This window comes from Garra rufa, chromosome 23 (assembly GCF_049309525.1).
Source record: "Garra rufa chromosome 23, GarRuf1.0, whole genome shotgun sequence".
Taxonomy (NCBI): domain Eukaryota; kingdom Metazoa; phylum Chordata; class Actinopteri; order Cypriniformes; family Cyprinidae; genus Garra; species Garra rufa.
In genome coordinates, this window is record NC_133383.1 from 100,763 (window position 1) to 114,854 (window position 14,092).

Genomic DNA, 14,092 nt, shown 5'->3' on the forward strand with positions numbered 1-14,092 from the left:
TTTTCTGCGAACACTTTCAGCGTGTGAAGAGTTTGATCAGTGTTAGATTTCCAGTTGTTTTAATTACTGAATTTAATCTTCAATAAAGACCAGGATTATCAGGAAGGTCGATGCCAAAGGCCGTTAGCAGCATATATCACATCATTCACTGCAACAGAAACGGAAAACAAGCAGGAAAACAATTAATAAAGCGCGTAACGAGTCGTATCGACTGACCATGATTATAGTGTCGCGTTCAGTTCGAGACTAGCGAACGACAGCAGCGCTTCAGACGCGTCCATCTTCTCCATGTGTCAGAAATGAAGGAAAAGTCCAAGAATGCTGCGAAGACAAGAAGAGAAAAAGAAAATGGAGAATTTTATGAACTGGCCAAACTGCTGCCGCTGCCCTCGGCCATCACATCTCAACTGGACAAAGCCTCCATCATCAGACTGACCACCAGCTACCTGAAAATGAGAGCCGTGTTCCCAGACGGTAAGTTACGACTCGAGACCGAGTTAAAGTATAGGCTCTTAATGCAACTGGTCACATTGATTCGCAGTTTATAGGATCATCTCGCAATGGCTTATCATTTTGTTTAATTTTATTTTTATGGGTTGATGTTTCATTTTTAAAATAATCAAGGGCGGATGATTTAATTTAATGAACAATTTAAAATAAACATATTGGTTGATTAGTTTAACAACTTCAATTCCAAAACTGTAAAATAAAATGAATAATTATTAAAATAACTATATCTGAACTCGTTTTGATCGTGCGCTCTGCGTGATGAAATAAAACTCAATTTGGGGAAAATACCACAGCAGTGAATGACTTTAGGTCTAGAATATAATTTATAGCCTTTTTCAGTTTCCTAAAAATAATTATTGCCTGTGTGTTTTTTCCTCTTGTGTTTGTAATTAAATCTTTATCAGCTCACATTAAAATAATCGCAAATTCATTTCTGTCTCCATCGCTGTTCAAGATTTTCTTTTCCTTTTTTTGCTGAGGGTCAAAAGATATATTTATGATGTGTCATAATAGATTTAAAAATAATAAACTAGATAACTATTTCACAAACCGAAGAAAAAAGAATATGAAGGCTATTTACGCTATAGTGTCTCAATTTAGCACGAATAACGTTTATTATTTGCCTTATGCAAAAATTCAAATTAAACTCAGCTTTCTTTTAATTTCCGTCTTACAATTTCGGCTACATGGAAGGAGTAGTTCAGATTGACAATATTAAATTATGCTATATAATGTGCTGTCATAAGGAGCAAATTATTACACATTGTCAGTTTGTCTCTGAGGATTTGATAACATAACACGTAATAATATAAAATAAGGAATAATCATACATTTTAGTATAGGATTTTGTTTTGGCTTTCAAAATATTTCTGGCAAATACATATCCTTTAAAAAATTACGGCATTAAATCTGACTACTGCATGCGCGGTTAGGCGTTTTGATTTAATGTCTAAACACTTAAAGTGGTTTTATTTTATGTAATTCTGACAAATACGCTACGACTTCAGGAAAATGTTACGTTACATCTAAATAATTTCCCCCACATTCGCATGCAAATTTCACAGATACATTTACTTAAGATATGTGATTAAAAAAAATAATAACTCAGGTTAAACTGCTTTTTAAATGTAATTCTGTCCAGTTTTGCGAACTCTGATAAAATAAAATAAAAACGTGAAATCTAAAAGAGTTCCTCACAACCCACTCAGTATCAGTGCGATAAACTCTAGCTTCTCTTGCTGTTTCTGTGATTTATAGCTCATCGTGTGCTAATGAAAGTTTTTGCAGAGGGTCCTGCCGTGTGTAGGTCAGTATGTGAATGTTCTGTGTTTGTGTGTAAGGGCTCGGAGAGGCCTGGGGTCAGTCATCACGGGTCAGTCCTCTGGACATCATGGCCAAAGATCTGGGGTCTCACCTGCTGCAGGTGCGAGCCTTTAAAACTTCTGCATATTTTGACGCCCATTTCTTAAAACGCATCTGATGATTCATGCAAACGAATCCTATTCTACTATTATTGACGCGTGTCTGGTTTTATTTTTCAGACGCTGGACGGGTTTGTGTTTGTCGTCGCGTCTGACGGTAAAATCATGTACATCTCAGAAACCGCTTCAGTGCATCTGGGTTTGTCACAGGTGAGAGTTTAACATGAAAGCAGGGTCAGTTCAGGGCCACGGTGATAACACACACATAACCCAGATGATATGAACTAATCTTCTAATCAGAAGAATGTCATTATAATTTTATCTGGGGAATGTGAAGTGAATTCATTCGCGATATTGTCATTTGTGCTTCTATTGAGAAATTCAGACAAGGAGACATTCAGGCATATTCTGAAGTCTGAAAAAACACTGAGCTGGAGTCTGGCCATGTAAAGACACCAAACACATTCAAATTGGGGAATTTGAGGAATGTAGGATTTAATTAATGCAAATACCATTTTTACTGCCTGAAATAATTTTATTTTTGGATATTGAGCGGTTACAGTGGATTTAGAATCAGGGTTGTAATTTTTAAATGTGATGGCATTTTTTTTTTCAACCTTGTGTTAAATGGTCCTTCCAGGAATAGTTCGCCCAAAAAACCAAGTTATTTGCGCTCCCTCACATCCTTCCTTTATTGGGACACAAAAGAAGCTACACTACACAAAAGGCGATGTCATCGAAGAACCATTTACGGTTCCACAAGAACCATTCAGTCAAAGGATCTTTAAAGAACCATCTCTTTCTTACTTTTTTATAGTCTGAAGAACCTTTTGTGAAGCAGAAAGATGTTAAAGGTTCTTGACGGAACCATTAAAACAACATTAAAAAGGGGTCTTATATGGCATCGTGAAGCACATTTAACGCTGGGAACCAAACAACTCTGGTGCCCATTGACTTACACCTTACAGACAAAAAAACTACTCACATTTCTCAAAATTTAGTTTGGAACCATGAGGTTGAGGAAATGATGACATTCTGGGTGAATTCCACCTTTATGAATTCCTTCTGTGCTGATTTGGTCCTTTAGTAAAGCTTCATAAAGTGCAGAAACAGAACCGCAGTGTCTCTTCTCAGCTGTAGCTCTACACTTTCCAAGCTACATTTTGCTTCTAAAGACGAGCAAACAAACACATTCCTCCGTCTGTGGAGAGACGTCCTAAAGACAGAGGACAATCAGAGCCAATGGTTTGAGGAAACTCTACTGAACGCCACAAACACCAGCTTCATCTGAACGGTGAAGACAAGACGGCTAATGAGACGAAAGGAAATAAGTGCTGGAGAAAGCGTGAGAGCTGAATATTTCAATGAACTCTTTTCACACTTGGAAATAAACTACAGAAGGATAAACAACGTCTATCATGGGAAACTATTTCTGCTGATACTTCTCCACAACAAAATATGAAACGAGACGGATTACAGCAGACAAAAGACAAAGATACGCTTATGGAAATTATTGGTCAGCATGTAATCCCAGTGATTTGTCGGTTTGAGTCGAGGGATTGTTGAATTTGATTTGTAGCTTACTAGGAAAAAAAACATTGAGTAGAAGTGACAAAGATATCAAAGACGTTGCAGTTTCTTCTTAATCTGAATTAGAACTACTGTATAGTTCACTAATGCAGAAATACAAATAATGACCGACATTATACGCTAAGTGCTTCTTGAGTCAGGAGATAGCAGTGTGTCTAACACATTTAGATACTCACAACATGTTCAGATACACCCTCTTTCCAAATCTGGATTACTAGTGCTCTACGGAGCCCCTAAAGAGACATGGTGATGGGGAAAACTGAGATTGGGGGGGTGCCAGTGTTTTGCATTGGATTAAGACAAATAACTACTTCTGACTGGTGCATCTCTGATGATTGTGCCAATGTTTCAAATTCAAGATTTTTGTTTGATATTGACAGCTGTTTGGGGATTTGGAGATACATTACATGCTAAAATGTATTTTTGGACCAGTTTTTGAAGTTTTATGACTTTTTTTTGTTTGCAAAATCCACCCTTCTGCTGGGATCAGAATAATGCTTTTTTGGATCAAAAGTACACCGATCTCACTAAAACGTTTTGAACAACACAAACTGAGGATTTAATCCAGATCAAAACCAAGATTGTATTTTGTTATCTAATCTGAATTCGGAATCTTTTATAATCTTTTGAACAACCCATTTTCAAGATTTGATCACAGCAGAAGGGTGGATTTTGCAAACAAAAAAAAGTCATAAAACTTCAAAAACTGGTCCAAAAATACATTTTAGCAGGGTCTTTAATAAGGTAAATTGGCTGTAAAAAACAAAGAATAGTAAATGAAAAACAGTAAGTAACAAGTAGATTTTTTACCCGTTTACTTAAAAAAAAAATAGAGATACCTAACTATTAAAGGGGTTCATTAGTATTATCATTATAAAATTACAATTATGTAATGTTATGACGAGCTTTTAAATCAATATTGTGGTAAGGGACAGCATTTTGGGATGGTTTCAACAGTGTGTGCCTAAGTGATAGCCATGATAAAAATTGGTATATTAGCTTGACAACAGATCATTGGCACACACTAGCTATGAAAGCACTGATTAAAATGTTATGTTTTTACAATGCGTCACACAAACAACTTAGACACTATGACCAAAAATCTCATCTTTAAAAAAATTACTTTTTTACCAAGAAAATGATTTTTGGTAGAAGGACTGACACATGTGGCTGATTTCTTCCAGGAAGTACGAGGGGCCAATAAAGCATGTGCAGTATGAATATCATCTCTGTATCTTATTCCTGCTTGAAGAAATAAGCCATGTTGCAACCGTCCCCACTCTCTCCTATTCCGCGTTCCTGCAGATCTGCACGGCTGAGTTCAGGAGACAACGCTGTTTTTATTGCCTAGTCAAAACAGCAGCGGCCGCAGGGGACGAGCCCCAATCTCACGGGGCGACGCAAATGATGCTGTTAGTGCGGGAACACCTGTGTACGCGGACTATTGAGCATTCAAATGGGTGGTTTCAGCTGGACGACGAACAGAACGACAGCGTGAACGGCGTCGACAGGGATTTGATTATACTCGGACGGACTGTGACAGGACGTGATTGTGCGCCAGTGTGCAGCAGCAGGACTGCGGATATGAAGCGAAGCTCTCAGTGTGTTTAGTAAAGTGCGCATTCCTGCACGAACGCGCCGCCGCACTACAAAGACCAGATTAACGCGCCGCGCCGCAGCTGCGCAGAAACTCATTTGTCGCTGAAGTGCTGTGAAGTGACCTTCCCTGTGTCTGATTTGCCCTGCTAATTTACACACAAAAATGGATCAAAGTCCAGCACACAATCCGCTTTTGTTTTCACATGCAAATCGTGTTTTTATACATGAACTCTTTGCAGCGGGAATCAGACTGTCTCTTTGAGATGGACGCAGATCAATTTCAGACAAACAGGAGCTTAGTCTCCACACACACACACACACACACACACACACACACACACACACACTTAGACGTGTGAATACACACCCTGCTCACAATAGGCATTTTTGTGAGTTGATGTAATCTTCTTAAATGATTCTCATCTTTATCTCACTTTTGACTGATTTAGGCCGCCTGATAATTATCTGGAAAAGGCAAAGCAAAATGTCTGAATGCTGATTTAGAGTCTGCTGTGTGTGTCGTAGGTGGAACTGACCGGTAACAGCATCTTTGAGTACATCCATCCATCTGACCACGACGAGATGAGCGCCGTCCTGAGCGCGCACCAGCCCCTGCACCCGCACTTCCTGCAGGGTACGCGCACACACGCACACGCACACGCAGAAAGAGACGAGTGGTATATTCATATTTATCATGTTACATTCATATTCATCTTCACAAAGTACTCGTGTTGTGTTGCAGAGTTCGAGATCGAGCGCTCGTTCTTTCTGCGGATGAAGTGCGTGCTGGCGAAGCGGAATGCGGGACTCACCTGCGGCGGTTACAAGGTGAGCTGCTGTCTAATAAATCATGCGACACACGCACGTGTTTTTAGTCGGAATTAAAGCAAATGACGGCCGGTAAACTGATATTTTTATGGTTACTTTCCCGCGGCGTTCTTTTTCTGCGAGCGCATCTCAAAGCCGAGTTTTGCATTGCAAATGTCATTAAGCCACAACATTTGTCAAGAGCTCGCGTTCACGTGGAGAACCACTTTAAAGTCAGATTTCACTCCCCATCAAAGCTGATCTGATTAAATGCAGTGCTGCCAACTCATTCTCAGGTAAAGTTGCTCAAGGCAGGTCGATTTGTTGCTAAATGCTGCTTACACTGAAATTATTCAAATCTCTGCAAAGAATATAATTTATAAAATAATATGGACCACAAAACCAGTCATAAGCGTACATTTTTCCAAATATAAGCTTTCCATTGATGTATGGTTTGTTGAGACAGGACGAAATGTGACCTTAAGTAGCACATGTATATTTGTAGTAGCTGAAAATACATTGTATGGGACAAAATTGTCGATTTTTCTTTTATGCCAAAAATCATTAGGATATTAAAATCATGTTTCATCAAGATATTTTATAAATGTCCTACTGTAAACATATCAAAACTTTAATGTTATGCATTGCTAAGAACTTCATTCTGACTTTAAAAGCGATTTTCTCAATATTTAAATTTTTTGCACCCTCATATTTCAAATCTCCAAATATTGTCCTATCATAACAAACCAAACATCAATGGAAAGCTTATTTAGTCAGCTTTCAGATGTGAATTTAAAAAAATTTTGTGGTCCAGGGTCACATATTTGGCTGAGATACAACTATTTGAAAATCTGGAATCGGAGGGTCCAAAAAATCTAAATATTGAGAAAATCATCTTTAAAGTTGTCTAAATTAAGTTTTTAGCAATGAATATTACTAATAAAAAATAAGCTTTGATATATTTATGGTAGGAAATATACAAAATATGTTCATTGAACATGATCTTTACTTAATATCCTAAAGATTTTTGGCTTAAAAGAAAAATAGATATTGACCCATATGATGTATTTTTAGCTATTGCTACAAATATACCCGTGCTATTTAAGAGTGGTTTTGTGCTCCAGGGTCACACATACATATTATTTGTAAAAGTAATATAAACACATTTGTCTTATATATTTGTATTTTTAAATACAGCGATGAATTATTGAAAAGTCACACATTTTTGAACGATCACATTTAATGTATTTTCTAAATCACTAGTAAGACTACACATTATTAACAATGCTAGTTTTAAGCAGTGCAATGGTAGGAAGTTCAATGCTACACTCTTAAGTAAAGTCCATAACATCAATCAGAGCGTACTGCGTTAAAATGAAGGACTTTTCTAGTGATTCATTTTTCATCAGCATTTTACCTGTATTTTTAAATTACTCACTGCATTATGATAGACAAGATTTCTGAGATAAACGCTTTTTGTATGGTTAAGAGGAAAAATGCATGCCTTTTTTATCATTTGATTCACTTTTTTTTGCTAGAAGTTGCCAAATACATTTTAAAAATAGCTACATTTGTTGCCAGGTGCTTTTTGAAAAAAAAAAAAAAAAGTGGCAACAGTGATTAAATGTAGCAAAGTCTCGTTTGAACAGTCCTCAGACGCGAACCGCTCGTTTGACTGCATCAAGAACGCGCACCGCACCACATTTTCCGTGGCGGCTCCAGCCCCAGCCCTTCATCAATCACGCTTTGGAGATTTGTTTAAAATTTACCTTGGCAATAAACAAGTGGTTTATGTTGAGTAGAGAATAAATCAGGCCCTGGATCCAGCAGGACGTAGAATGGGAGAGTGTGTGTGTGAGAGAGTGAGTGTGTGTGTGTGTGTGTGTGTGTGTGTGTGTGTGTGTGTGTGTGTGTGTGTGAGAGTGAGAGAGTGTGTGTGTGTGTGTGAGAGAGTGAGAGAGTGAGAGAGTGAGTGTGTGGAGCTCATTCCTCAGACATGAGCCGTGACAGAGCCGCTCTCATCCGTCTCTCACGCTCTGAGCCGGAGCTGCTCTCCAGATGAGGAGAGGTGAATGTGAAGCTGCGGAGGAAACGTCTGCTCCGGCTTCCACACGCTGAACCTGTCCGATGTGCGCAGGTGATCCACTGCAGCGGTTACCTGAAGATCCGTCAGCTGGTGATGGACGTGTCGCTGTACGAGTCGTGTTATCAGATCGTGGGGCTGGTGGCGGTCGGACACTCTCTTCCTCCCAGCGGCGTCACCGAGATCAAACTCCACAGCAACATGTTCATGTTCCGCGCCAGTCTGGACCTCAAACTCATCTTCCTGGACAGCAGGTGAGGATCAGCTCAAGCACAGAACACCTGCATGACACTCAACACCATACTGTATCCCACAATGCAATGTGCTCCGCTTGACCAGGGTTCCTGCAGGGATAGTCAAAGCAAATGTTAGACTTTTTAAAGGAGCAGATCACTTCCAGAACAAAATTTACAGATAATGTACTCACCCCCTTGTCTTTCAAGATGTTTGTGTCTTTTTTTCTTCAGTCGTAAAGAAATTATAGACAAAAATATTGCAGAAAATGATCATTTCTTTGTAGTTCATGCAACATTTAATGCCACGACTTTATGAATTTAAGACTTTCTGCTCTTTAATTTGTGAAAGAGCTAAATAAGACTTTTGTAAGACCTGCAGAAACCCTGTGATCTTTCATTTGCACAGTTGCTAGTACGTCCTGAATGACATTTTTAACCATTAAGCATATTTGGCCAATGCTATAAACACAGAAGAGCCCTGCTCACACTGCCTACTCAGACGTTAGAAGGGACGTCTAAGGTGCGCACCGTATGCAGCGCTCATCGAGCAGAACACAAAGAGCCTCTTTCATGAACAAACACAATCTCACATTTACATTTATTCATTTAGCAGATGCTTTTGTCCAAAGCAAAATGAGACGTGCCAGCAATAGAAAGTTTCAAACACTGTCCAGAATAGTAAATACTGAAAGTGACCCTGAACCACAAAACCAGTCTGAAGTAGCAACGGTATATTTGTAGCAATAGCCAAAAATCATTGACATAAAAGAAAAATCAATAATTGACCCATTCAAAGTAAGATAAGTAAAGATTATGTTCCATAAAGATATTTTGTAAATTTCATACCATCAATATATAAAAACGTAATTTTTGATTAGTAATATGCATTGCTAAGATCTTCATTTGAACAACTTTAAAGACAATTTTCTCAATATTTCAATTTTTTTGCACCCTCAGATTCCTATTTTTCTAATAGTTGTATCTCGGCCAAATATTGTCCTCTCCTAACATCCGATTGGAATGAAATTTGGTGGGCCTGTTTGACTCACGGCCCCAAACGTCTGAGAGAAATTTGAACAAAATTGGCATAAACAATTGTGCATTGCATGGTTTTTCGCACACACATGCGATATTTGTATCATATGACTCTTCATTAAAACTCTTCATTCCAGACAACTTTGCCTCTTGAACCACTTTCTTAAATTGTTGAGATGATGTAAAACAAAAAAATACTTTTGCGAACTAGCTCTAGGTTTTTCACTCAATCTGGAAAAAAACACACCATACATCAATGGAAAGTTTGTTAATAAATCTTAATTTAAAAACTTCACCTTTATGACTGATTTTGTGGTCCAGTGTCACACATAATATGGTAAACAGTAAGGACTAATAGCCAAACCAAGATTTAAGAGAGTGAAAGCATATTTTGAGCAGGATGTAGTTACGTGCTCCACAGTTTCTTGAAAATTGTCCAGATGGCAATGTTTCATAAGATCATTTCAACAGCAAGGAAGAGTGAATGAAAACATTTCCTTATTGAACAAGTGTGTGTCTTCCTGGAGTATAAATGCAGTTTTGTTTTGTTCAGGGTGGCCGAGTTAACGGGTTACGAGCCGCAGGATTTGATCGAGAAGACTCTCTATCATCACGTCCACGGCTGCGACGTGTTCCACCTGCGATTCGCACATCATTTACGTGAGTCGCCGCATGCGTTTCATCAGATACTTCCTCGTGTTTGCATAGAAGCGACTTTAAATCAGCTGGAGGAGGTGTGTTATTCAGTCTGTGTGTGTGTGTGTGTGTGTGTCTGTGTGTGTGTGTGTGTGTGTGTCAGTGCTGGTTAAAGGGCAGGTGACCACCAAGTATTACCGTTTGCTGGCCAAACACGGCGGCTGGGTTTGGGTGCAGAGCTGCGCCACCATCGTTCACAACAGCCGCTCGTCTCGACCGCACTGCATCGTCAGCGTCAACTACGTCCTCACGTGAGTCACCTTTCACCTCTCTCACTGCACAAGTGTGTGTTTCAGGCTTTCTGCAGGTTTCATGAAGGAAAATATAAGACTCTTGAACACCTTCTCAAGAAAATGTATAGAATAAATTTAAGGAAACGCATCAATATCGCCTTGAGTTTGTGAAAGCACAATGAGTTTTAGTAGCAAAATAAAATATTGAAAATACAACCTGCAATCAAACTCCATTCATTTTTTTTTATTCATTTTACAACAAAAAAAACTGTTTAAAGGTGCCATAGAATGCATTGAAACAATATTTAAAATTGTTCTCTGATATCTACATAGAAAGTATATGGTATAGGAAAGAGCAAAAAATCTCCAGAAACGGTTTTACAGCTCCATTTACGACCCTAGGATTTGTCCCTAGAATGAAATGCTCTGTTATTGCCTTATTTGGAAGCTTTGGAATATTAATGAGCTCTGCTCTGATTGGCTGTTTCACAGAGCGGCTCATCTCAATAGCTCACACATGGAGGAAATATATATTTAATTACTGAGCTCTAGCTGCTTTTAATATGTGGTTTGTTGAATCTGCCGTATTAAATCCGCTGACATTTTCCTCTCACTATTGTGATCAGATGTGCTCTGTGTAACGCTATACTGCAGCGACACAAGTTCAGATGCTTTAGTGATGCTCAGGATCTGTAAATCATTGGCCATCATCAGCAGCAGTCATCTCTGTTTATGTGGATAGTCAAATCTTATGTACTGCAATGTATCAGGCTAGCGCTAACATTAAGCTAACCGTGTCCCTTCAGTGGCTAGCCTTATTTTACTGATGTACTGACGTTACTGATGATCGGATGCAAATGTTGGAGGCGTAACTATTAACGATCGGGTCTATTGCATAACAGTCGGTGTTATGTTAGAATTGACCTATTTTTCAGTGGTCTTTTGCAAACACCAGATTTATATAAGGAGGAGGAAACGATGGTGTTTGAGACTCATGGGATGTCATGTCCATGTACTGAACTGATATTATTCAACTACGGTAAACACATCAAGGTTTTCCATTCTATTGCACCTTTAAGGCTTAAATATCTCAGCTCTTAATCACTAAAATATGGAAATATTCTTATACGAATAATAAAATAAAGATAAAAATATTCTAAAAAAATAGTAACTTTTACTGTATTTCCTGATTACGCTGCAAACTAATTAAAATCAGTGTTTTTGTCGTTTTCCGGTGCAAATGTCTAAAGATTCATAAATCAAGACAGATTTACTGGAGATGCAAAGTTACAACATGGAAAGTCCTGTTTTACGAAAAAAACAATCAAAATTAAGTGAGTTTGATTAAAACAAACAAACATCCAATGGAGTCAGAAAAAAATTACTCAATTCAAAGAGAAACAAGTTTCCATTCTTCACTGACAGATATTTAGGGGTTCAAGCACAAAGCACTGAAAACCGATTGTAATTGTTAGAATGGTCACAGATCAGCCATCTCCACGTCAAACTGGTGGTGCAGACCAAACCAAAAAGTCTCGTAGATACTTGAAACTTGGAGTGATCAACCCGCCGACAACGTCACCAATGCTCGCCCCAATCGGCCTGACGGAGACGCTACAGCCATCGAAAGCACAAAATCGCTCATAACTCCTAAACTGTCAGATCTTGTTGGCCCCAACAATTGTGGCATAAACAATTGTGCATTGCATGGTTTTTCGCACACACATGCGATATTTGTATCATATGACTCTTTATTAGAACTTTGCCTCGTGAACCACTTTGTTCAATTATTGAGATGATGTAAAACAAAAAATACTTTTGCGAACTAGCTCTAGGTTTTTCACTCAATCTGGAAAAAAACACTACAGTACAATTCTCTGGACTCTCTACGTTAATAATTATCAAAAAATGTTGAAATTTACCCTTTGGGAAGCTATAACGGGGTCGTTTAGAAAAGGGGCCTGTTCGAATTTACCCACAATTCTGTAAAGCCTAAAGAAAAACTCACAACTTCATGAAACCTGGTGAGCACATGCCACAGCTGATTCTAAACAAGCATGCAAAGTTTTAAGAAGATCGGACCACAGCTGATACTATAACAGTCATAAACATTATAAAGCCTAATATTTTTATGGTAAATTACCTGTATTTGTAAAAAAAGGCTTGCTACATAATGTCTTTTATCATCAGAGCTTAAATGCCTTAAAGCACTTGAACCCCAGTAATCACTGCTTGCACAAAACAAGACTTCCTGTCTTTATTTCACTTCTCCAGTAAATTGATCTTGATTTAAGCATGTTCAGATATTAGTACTGGGAAACTAGACAAAAGTACTGAGGAATAGATTCATTGTTTGCAGTTTATGCAACATTTTATGCCAAGACTATGAATTTAAGACTTTCTGCTCTGATTTAAGATGTTTTTAAGAGCTTAATTTGTGGAAGGGTGAATTGAGACTTTTTCAGCCCGGCAGAAACCCTGTGTTCATGCAGAAGCTGTGCGTACTAATGCTGCGCTTCTCCGTAGGGATGTGGAATACAAGCAGATGCAGTTCTCTCAGGACCAGAGCAGATCCAGACCGTCGCTCTCCTATAAGACCTCGGGTCTCGCAGCTCCTCAGGACTCACGCAAACAGCTGAAAGCCAAAGCAGCCAAAATCAAAAGCAAACCCAAAGCGTCCCCGTATCCGCAGGTAGGAGCGCTCACAGACTCACCCGGGAAAGCGGCGACACGTGTGGCTTCTGACACGATTGTAACGTCAGCCGCTTCTGGTTTCCAGACCTCGCTGCACGCCGATAAACCGGAGTGTCCCTCGTGGAAGTCCAGTCCCCCCTGCAGCCTGTCGTCCTGTCGAGAGCAGAGCCCCGTCCCGCTGACCCACGGCCCCGAGCCGTCCTACACGCTGTCCTACGCACACACGCAGACCAGCCCTCGCTCCCCCAGACGCCACGTCCTCTCCTCGCTGCCGTCCCGCAGAGAAACGCCCTGGAGCTGTGCCTCCTCAAATAAACCAGCGGCGCACCTGCAGACACCTGCAACCTGCAGCGCATACTCAGGTAACCACTAACACACATCACAGCACTGACTACAGACTATCAGACTCACATCCACAGACATCACACTGACAGACTATCTGCAGATCTTAAACCAGAGCAAAGTCTTCAATCCATGAAGTCCTGACATTAAATGTTGCATGAATTGCAAAAAAATTAATCTGTTCCCCAGTATTTCTGTTCTGTTTTCCAGTACAAAATACCTAAACTTATATCAAGATAAATTTACTGGACTCCCGAACTGAATCGAATGATTCGTGAACACGCTCCGAACTCTCGAACTGATTCAAATGATTCATGAACACGCTCCGAACTCTCGAACTGAATCAAATGATTCATGAACACGCTCCGAACTCTCGAACTGAATCAAATGATTTGTGAACATGCTCCGAACTCTCGAACTGAATCAAATGATTCGTGAACACGCTCCGAACTCTCGAACTGAATCGAATGATTCATGAACACGCTCCGAACTCTCGAACTGAATCAAATGATTCGTGAACATGCTCCGAACTCTCGAACTGAATCAAATGATTCGTGAACATGCTCCGAACTCTCGAACTGAATCAAATGATTCGTGAACATGCTCCGAACTCTCGAACTGAATCAAATGATTCGTGAACATGCTCCGAACTCTCGAACTGAATCAAATGATTCGTGAACACGCTCCGAACTCTCGAACTGAATCAAATGATTCGTGAACACGCTCCGAACTCTCGAACTGAATCAAATGATTCATGAACACGCTCCGAACTCTCGAACTGAATCAAATGATTTGTGAACATGCTCCGAACTCTCGAACTGAATCAAATGATTCGTGAACACGCTC

General features: G+C 39.4%; 1 protein-coding gene across 1 annotated transcript; it reads left to right on the plus strand.

The window, feature by feature from the left end:
* Positions 1-299: 299 nt before the first annotated feature.
* Positions 300-13,594, plus strand: LOC141299603 (single-minded homolog 2). Its single transcript, XM_073829978.1, has 9 exons — positions 300-474; positions 1,851-1,933; positions 2,052-2,141; positions 5,646-5,754; positions 5,863-5,948; positions 8,065-8,264; positions 9,835-9,941; positions 10,081-10,228; positions 12,737-13,594. The coding sequence occupies exons 1-9, from the start codon at positions 300-302 to the stop codon at positions 13,275-13,277; spliced, it is 1,539 nt and encodes a 512-aa protein (XP_073686079.1). The 3' UTR covers positions 13,278-13,594.
* The last annotated feature ends 498 nt before the right edge of the window (positions 13,595-14,092 follow it).

Coding starts and splice junctions, on each gene's coding strand:
- LOC141299603 (XM_073829978.1), top strand. CDS start 300: ATGAAGGAAAAGTCCAAGAATGCTGCGAAGACAAGAAGAGAAAAAGAA. Junction 475..1,850: donor GAGAGCCGTGTTCCCAGACG/GTAAGTTACGAC, acceptor TTTGTGTGTAAG/GGCTCGGAGAGGCCTGGGGT. Junction 10,229..12,736: donor AGCGTCAACTACGTCCTCAC/GTGAGTCACCTT, acceptor GCTTCTCCGTAG/GGATGTGGAATACAAGCAGA.